The sequence below is a fragment of the Aotus nancymaae genome, unplaced genomic scaffold (assembly GCF_030222135.1).
Source record: "Aotus nancymaae isolate 86718 unplaced genomic scaffold, 86718_ANA_hifiasm-v0.15.2.pri h1tg000016l, whole genome shotgun sequence".
NCBI classification, from domain to species: Eukaryota; Metazoa; Chordata; class Mammalia; order Primates; family Aotidae; genus Aotus; species Aotus nancymaae.
This window is the reverse complement of record NW_026988428.1, coordinates 46,908,559-46,917,042: the sequence shown is the minus strand read 5'-3', so window position 1 is coordinate 46,917,042 and position 8,484 is coordinate 46,908,559. Positions and strand designations below refer to the sequence as shown.

General features: G+C 37.7%; 1 protein-coding gene across 2 annotated transcripts; it reads left to right on the top strand.

Moving 5' to 3' along the window:
* Positions 1-246: 246 nt before the first annotated feature.
* On the top strand, positions 247-8,212 carry AVPR1A (arginine vasopressin receptor 1A). 2 transcript variants are annotated; one of them, XM_064377293.1, is made up of 3 exons: positions 247-1,315; positions 3,508-3,732; positions 5,600-8,212. In XM_064377293.1, the coding sequence occupies exons 1-3, from the start codon at positions 346-348 to the stop codon at positions 5,800-5,802; spliced, it is 1,398 nt and encodes a 465-aa protein (XP_064233363.1). In that variant the 5' UTR covers positions 247-345; the 3' UTR covers positions 5,803-8,212. The 2 variants fall into 2 exon arrangements, with proteins under 2 accessions (XP_064233363.1, XP_012300389.2); XM_012444966.2 differs by having other exon boundaries at positions 3,508-5,693.
* Positions 8,213-8,484: the final 272 nt, after the last annotated feature.

The following is an 8,484-nucleotide window of genomic DNA, read 5'->3' as shown; positions in this document are numbered from 1 at the left end:
AGAGGGAGCGAATCCTTAGGAAACAAGCACCGCATAAATACTTGAGCTAGGAACCCAGTGCTTCCAGAAGCTCTGAGCGCACCTTCCCGACTTCGCTAAAGTTGAGAAAAGGCAGAGCAGGGAGAGGGGCCGGCTCACCCTGCTGAGAGCTGCTGTGTGGGCAGGCGGGACGCTGCTCCGGGAGACGCCCGCGGGAGGGTTCGCAGAGCCCAGTCAGCGGCGAGCGCGCGGAGGAGGCGAAGACGGTGCGCTCGGGGCGAGGAGCCCAAGTCCTGCGAGGCGGGGAGGGAGCGGCCCGCGAGAGCTGGGGCTCCGAGGAAGGCGAGTAGGCTCTGCCTAGACAGCATGCGTTTCTCCACCGGCCCCGATGAGGAGCCCTCGGGCAACTCCAGCCCATGGTGGCCTCTGGTCACCGGCGGTGCCAACACGAGCCAAGAGACCGAACCCTTTGGAGAAGGTAACGGCCCGCCAAAGGACTTGCGCAACGAGGAGCTAGCCAAAGTGGAGATCGCCGTGCTGGCGGTGACCTTTGCGGTGGCCGTGCTGGGCAACAGCAGTGTGCTGCTGGCGTTGCACCGGACGCCGCGCAAGACGTCCCGCATGCACCTCTTCATCCGACACCTCAGCCTGGCAGACCTGGCCGTCGCCTTCTTCCAGGTGCTGCCGCAGATGTGCTGGGACATCACCTACCGCTTCCGCGGCCCCGACTGGCTGTGCCGCGTGGTGAAGCACCTGCAGGTGTTTGGCATGTTCGCGTCGGCCTACATGCTGGTCGTCATGACGGCAGACCGCTACATCGCCGTGTGCCACCCGCTCAAGACTCTGCAACAGCCCGCGCGCCGCTCGCGCCTCATGATAGCGGCCGCCTGGGTGCTGAGCTTCGTGCTGAGCACGCCGCAGTACTTCGTCTTCTCCATGATCGAGGTGAACAACGTCACCAAGGCCCGCGATTGCTGGGCCACCTTCATCCAGCCCTGGGGTCCCCGTGCTTATGTGACCTGGATGACGGGCGGCATCTTCGTGGCGCCCGTGGTCATCTTGGGTACCTGCTACGGCTTCATCTGCTACAACATCTGGCACAACGTCCGCGGGAAGACCTCGTCGCGCCAGAGCAAGGGCGCGGAGCAAGCAGGTGGCACCTTCCAAAAGGGGTTCCTACTCGCGCCCTGTGTCAGCAGCGTGAAGTCCATTTCCCGCGCCAAGATCCGCACGGTGAAGATGACTTTTGTGATCGTGACGGCTTATATCGTCTGCTGGGCACCTTTTTTCATCATCCAGATGTGGTCTGTCTGGGATGTCAAGTCCATCTGGACCGGTACGTGACGGGAAAATAGAGGAAAGTGCAGGGATAGATGTGTGTGTGCGTGTGTGTGTGTGTGTGTGTGTGAAAGAGAGAGAATATAGCATTTCTTTTCATCGTATCTTCTAGGGCAGTAGCTTTTAAACTTCTGTGTGTACATACAGTCGCACCTTAGAGGAACACTGTTAGGAAAAAGAAAAGCAAATTTCTGGATTCCCCACGCAGACATTCTAATTAAGATTGTCTGGAATAGAGCCCAGGACTTTGCATTTGTAGTGTGCAATGATGCTAAGACCATAATTCCAGAAACTGTGTCTTAGAGTCAGCCAGGCAATTACAACGAATAATGACTTTCTGCCAAATCACTAGCTACTGTATTAATACCATTTCAAGTCTATTGGATTCAGGAAAATATTTTTACTGTCACAACTGCTTTTTGTTGGATTGTGAAATGTATTACAACTAATTTTTAAAATGTGTAGAAATGCCTCAGGGGCAAGTATAGAAACAGACATATGTTTCTAAAGAAAGCTGGAGAAAGATTCTTTAGAAATTAATTCCAATTTGGCATTTAGCTAATAATGTTCCTTTCTCATTATAATCTATTTTTTTCTAACAATGATTAACGCTTTTTTCTTGGTATTTCAAAGCAGGATTATTGATAATCTAAATTTGTTAGACTGATTTATTAGTCTTTCACCACTAATTTGACCACACAGCTCTGTATGTCTCCATATAACTCTTATAGTAGTTTACAGGAAATGTTCTCTACACCTACTATTGTGTTTGCTTTTAATTTCTTCCCAAACTAGAAAAACTAACTTCGTGGTAACTTGCAAAAAAATTATTTAATTTTGCATCTTGAAAATATTTTCTTCTAGTAAAGACAAAAACTCAAACCAAATAAATTTCAATGCTTGTTGAAACTCAAACCAAATAAATTCCAATGGCACAGTTGTTAGCAGAATGTTTCTGGTAACAGGAAATAGGTATCTGGGAGTAGCTGTCTCCCCTTTCACTTTTCGGAGTTGGAGTAGGGGAGGTATGTAATATACTTTGGAAGTTATATTTGCAAATAAAATATTTCCATATGAATTTAACTTAAATATTCTTACAGACTGTAATATTAGCACTAATGAAAAATACAATAGAAACACTTTATTTCTGGTTTACTATTATCTTGCTTGATCTTAGAAGCCTCTTAATATTGCCAATCAAATAAAGAAATTCAGTCTAATTATTGCTTTAGCAGGATTTACACACAAGTAATAAAAACTTCACTTGTGCGTAGGTTGGTGATTTTCATTCTTTGTGAACACCGTCTTACCCATGGCTCCTGATCACATTTGAAAGCAGCATCTTAGCACAAAGTATAATTAAATAATAGCCTGTAATTGTTTTCTGGCATAAAAAGAGTAAGAAGATCCAAGTTTATATGTAATAATCAAGGAAAAGTTGGTGTTTATTGACTATTCTTATTTTTAGAAAAGGTATATTACCAGCAGAGTAGCTCCACTGTGAAAGGTTATAATATTTGTGCAGTTTTCCAGTGCTAATTACCATAAAATATTTTAGAATTTTATTGGAATTTCCTAATTCTGCTGTTCATCTTAATATAATTTGTTTGAACCGCAATTACACATGGCTTTCTTTTCAAATCAAACCAAATTTCTAACCAAAAAATAACAACTAAAGCTTATATCATCCAGGGACTTCTGTACAGTTTTCACATTACAAGGATATTTAAAACTACTAAACTTGATCCCTAATGCCATATTTTTTCCTGAGTTATTAGGATAAATATAATTTGGTATACATGGTTATTACAGACTCTTAAAATTTCATTAAAATTGTAGCCATTCCATAACTGCTGTGTTCATTAGCACAGTTTGAGTATAGAAGATACGGATTTTTAAAAATGAATTATTTAATAGATGTAACCTCTGAAAATTCCCATTTATTCTATTTAAATATTTTGATAGTGTTTTTAAAATACTTATATTAATTTTAAGGTATCTTGCTTACAAAAATATTTTATAGTCAAGCAATTTTCAAACATTCCCAGTTTCCCTGATTGATAAATGAAATAGTTCATTTTCTATGCTAATCTAGAATGTTTTTCCTTTTTAATTAGTTAATAGAAAAATGAGTTCATCCAGGGCTCAGTTACTTACATTACATGATTTCCCTTTATATTTTTTATGCAGAATCGGAAAACCCTACCATCACCATCACTGCCTTACTGGCTTCCTTGAATAGCTGCTGCAATCCCTGGATATACATGTTTTTTAGTGGCCATCTCCTTCAAGACTGTATTCAAAGCTTCTTGTGCTGCCAAAACTTGAAGGAAAAATTCAACAAAGAAGATACTGACAGTATGAGCAGGAAACAGACTTTTTACTCTAACAACCGAAGCCCAACAAACAGTACGGGTACATGGAAGGACTCACCTAGATCTTCTAAGTCCATCAAATTCATTCCTGTTTCAACTTGAGTCTTGAGTTCATGCAGCTTGACTCTTGTGATTGACTTTTTGGCCCATTAGCTGAATTGAGCCAGAAATCACAAGAAAAAATGTACTTTATTGATATAACCATAAATCAATTCATTGGGAACAAGACTGTATTTCTAGTTGCACTTTCACCTTGCTACCAAAAACTATACATTATTTTATATGGAATATTAATGAAAACATGCTGTCCTAAAATGTGCAGGTCTAATTCCTGGAAATATACAGAAGTTATATATTTAAAGGAAAAAGTATAACCACCCTAGCTTTATATTTTGTTGTTGGTTTCTTTTATTTTCATTTCTAATGTAAATAAGACTTGATTGGTTTAAAAGTCATACAATGTACGGCACTGGTTCTGAACAAAAAGAGCTCATCATCAGCCTTAGTATTCAGAGAAAACTTCAGAGACATTATGTTTTCATCCAATAAAATTAAGTTGTGCATCAGAAAATGTAGCCTTAAACGGTGTCCTGGAGATGAGTTGGCACCTCCAAGAGGCACAAGTAGCTGGGGCATAATGAGCAGGAGGTGGCCAGTGCAGAATGAAAGGGGAAGTTCTATTAGAAACTATCAATTACCCTGCATTTCAAAATGGTAACTTTACAACTGGCGGCACCCTCCTTTCGGTTCTTCACATATTATTGGTCAAGGAAAGCACGATTACTAAGATGCTGAAGGTGAAAGGAAATGTTGTTGACTGGCCAAAAATATCCTTTTTCCCCTATTGTGAGGTTGATTTATAGTCAGGTTTGTATGAGGTAAGCCAGATTTTATTAAAGAGTAGAAAAGGATTGTTTAAGGTACTCTGTAGACTTGAACGTGGTAAACATATGTTGATCAGTGTTATAAGGGTATCCTGTGCTATGTTGGATATGAACAAGATCATCTTCATGTTTGGTGAATTCAGATTCATAGTATGAGTATCCTAAAGAGTGACTCAGGATATAAAGTGCCCTCACATGTTTAATTAAAAGTAGCTTTGTCTTTCCAATCCCTCAGTCATCTAACACTTGCAAAGCAGAGATGAGACAGGGTTCGGACATGAGTGACAGATGGAAAGAGAACTGTTCTGTGCCCAGACTGGCTTCCTTCATTATTAAATGCTTGACTTTAGGCAAGTTTCTTAAACACATGTAAAACCTCTGTGTTTTTTTTTTTGTTTGTTTGTTTTTTTTGTTTTTTGTTTTTTTTTTTTGACTTACAGTGAGGTTGATAACATTTACCTCACAGGGTTGTTGTGAAGACTAAATGAAATCAAATATGTAAAAAGAGCTTCATAAATAGTAAAGTACTATACACATTCTAGCAGTTGCTTTCATTATAGCCTTGGGATTTCCAAAATTGCACAGATGTTTTCCAGTTAATTTTTCATTAACTAGAATTGGTTCATTTCATGGCTGACATACACAATTCTAAAATTTAAATATAGATCTGCTGCTTCATTGGACAGCATTTCCAGTGACCACTCAGCTTGACTTCTCCTTCCTGACTAAAGTTTTCCAATTTAAAGATAGAACTTGCTTTTCTTTGAATGCAGGTAGATCAAAGTCAGCTATGAGCATCATTTTTTTTTTCATTTTTAAACAGAGATCAATTACACCACTTTGCTGTTATTACATTTTTCATTAATGAAACTCATTGGGTTTTTTTCTAGCTATTTTGTCTGGCTTCTTCTTCTTAGAGATCATTCAATGATTTGAGGATACATCATAAATATTTTGCATCCCTGAGAGGAAATAATAGTTGCTTTTAATAGTATTATTGAGTTTCTTTTTTTAACTTTGTAGATAAGAAAATGAGAACTGGATGGCACCGTGAGAACCTGGAAGCAAAATCTTCACTCCTCTTCATTCCCCAGCCTTTCGAAATTCTCAGCCCTTTGGCTCCCTGTATTGATACGCCCCGAAAAAATGTTTCCAAATGCTTTATAGAGGTTAGCCCCCTAGGTTTTCAAATTCTTCTCTTCAAAAATAACAAATCTGTCTTTTAAAGGGTACTGTCCGATATAAGCCATCAACTAAATTAATTATCATTTGAATTAGAGCAGTATTTCAGTAACCCGGCACTCTAAGACTGTGAATGCTTTTGACAACTCTTTGATAGTTCAAAAACTAAAGCCTTTTGGTTTGGAACTAAGATGAACCCATTTTTTTTCCTAAATCTATTTCCAAAGTAAGAACCTCAGAACCTATAGACCCTGCTTCAAAGTGTTGATATGTACCCCCAAGCAAAACAATTCAATTTCAATGTTATTTCTGAGAACAGCTCTCAAATAAAGTTCATATCAATCTACCCAGCTGTATTTTCTCCTTTTAAATGTATTGAGAGGTGAGATAGAGAAAATAGGCTGGAGAGACACGAGATCTGGGTGTTAGTTCTGCACTAGGCAAATGCGTGGTCTTCTTCTCTGCAGTTTAGGCTGAGAAGTTTCATCTGTCTGATTGCTAAATTTTCTCAATTATGTACCCAGAAACGGAATTCACCTATCTCAAAACAATATTTCAGATGGGAAGGAAACTACCTGCCTGTCTATTTCAGAAGAAGGGAAACTGAAAAAGTATTCTGGGAAGGGAAGTTTTCCTTTTCTTGACCAAAGAGAAGACCTGAGATATTATGCCAAAATGACAGCTTACAGTCAAGAAAAAATGTGTTGCAGTACCTTATTTTATTTTCACAGTTAGCAGTGGGAAGATCCTGCAAGAACACAATTTTAATGCCTCTATGTGATTATTAGGAATGTCATACATAAAAAAAATCCATAAATAGGGGGAAACTAGTCTATTGGGCATTTGATGAATATTAACTGATGATGGTAAAGAAACAATTTAGAGTGCATTATTAAGTGCTTAATGGGTTAATTTTGGAGTATATATTTTAAGGTGTAAAACTGCTAGGCTTTTATTTTGAAATTTCATTTGGAACACAGTTATGAAGGAAATTAGTGAAATTCTTGGGTTAATTATATACTTGTTCTACATATAGAATTTCCATCATCATCTAAGAAGTCTTATGCCATGACTGAGGGAAGGGTGTGGTTTTAGAGAAAAAAGTACTAGACAGTCTTAATGATACGCAGGACTCTGCCAAGCTTACTACAGTTTCTAGAATGGACAACCACTAATGATTAAGAAACACAACTTTCATCTGTTATTACACAAGTGAAAAAACCCAATTAAGTTAAAGTTTGATGTCTTTCAGACTCTGAAGCCTATATTTTTGTGACTTAATTGGACTTTTGGAGTGTTAAATTATGGCTTCAGAGTTTGACTCTACCTAAAATATAGTTAGATGCCAATTAAGGAGAAATTAAACCTAATCCTTCACCCCAAATATCAGAGATTAGACAAACCCATGTTAATTGGAGCCTTATGGATATTCATATTGGAGGCAATAGCTTTATTTAGAGTAAGCCCAGGACAGGTCCGTCTGGGGTGCTAGTTCTGGAAGTGCAGAAGCAGCCACTGTATCCCTGCCCAGCCCCTCCATGCACCCTTTTGATACCACTCAGTGTCATTGGCAACATTTGGAATCTTAAGTAACATAGGACCTTAAGTATTAGAGAATGACTCTTGATTAGAATTGGACCTCAGCCAATTTGAGCGAAAATTTAAGAACTATTCAGAAGAAAGATTCTTTCTTTTGAGTGCCTAAGACAGTGTAAATTGTTCAAATCACACAAATTGTCTGGTTCCATTGTATACACAAGCATTTTAAGAATATTGTTTTAACATAATTATTAGGCATACTAAATTACAATAAATGAAAATGTATGTGTGACCTGTAGTATGTCATATATTATAATGGCTAAATATTAAATGCCCTTTTTTATGTATTTGTGTATGTATATGCTCACATTTTTACATCGATTTATATTCAAAATAATAATTAAAACACAATATTATAGAATGAATAAAATATTTTTGTGTTCCAGGGTTAAATTGTTAATAACAAATTCAGGAAAGAAAATCTGAGGATAAATTTGATTTAAATACCAGAATAATTATTATTAATATACAATAGTATTTTCACAAATGAAGGTAGTTGTCTTCATACTACAGGACTTCTGACTTAAATATATTCTATAATGTTTTAATTCATTACCACAACAAAGGAACTAAGAATTCATGTTACATCTTTAGTACTCCATTTTTTGGAACTGTTTTTCAAATGTTCTATATCCCCTTGCTTATTATGCTATGTAAAATAATTTCAGTGTGTTTTTCCGGGGCCAATTGAATGGTTCTTGTTTTGAGTGGGTGCTAAAATGTTTTGTGATAATATCTAATATTTGGTCCTTTACAGAAAAAATGGCTTGTGGTACTATTTGAAATAACTAGTGTATTTTTTCCTTAATTTTACTGTGTGTTGGCTTGTTTCTATAAATAAAAATAAGTTTTGGATTTGTTTGAAAATATTATTTTACAACTTAGTTTGATAATGAAATACATTTCAAGTTAATTATATTGACTTTGAAAAACTAAAGACTGGTTTTACAGTTGGTAGCTATTGATAGGTTGGTATTCGAGCACAAAAATATTTGTGCTTTAGTGACCCTAGCAAGAATAAGTGAAACTTTGTAACTGCCCTTTCAATAAATTATAATTAAGGAATCAAATCAATTTTGTTATAGTCTGTCTTTAGACAACCAAAATGATTGAGGTTAGCTGAGGTC

Bases quoted from the DNA above. Each gene is read 5' to 3' on its own strand.
- AVPR1A (XM_064377293.1), top strand. From the start codon at position 346: ATGCGTTTCTCCACCGGCCCCGATGAGGAGCCCTCGGGCAACTCCAGC. The intron at 1,316-3,507 runs GTACGTGACGGG...TTTTTTATGCAG, and splicing joins TGTCAAGTCCATCTGGACCG to AATCGGAAAACCCTACCATC. The intron at 3,733-5,599 runs GTACATGGAAGG...TTAACTTTGTAG, and splicing joins AAGCCCAACAAACAGTACGG to ATAAGAAAATGAGAACTGGA.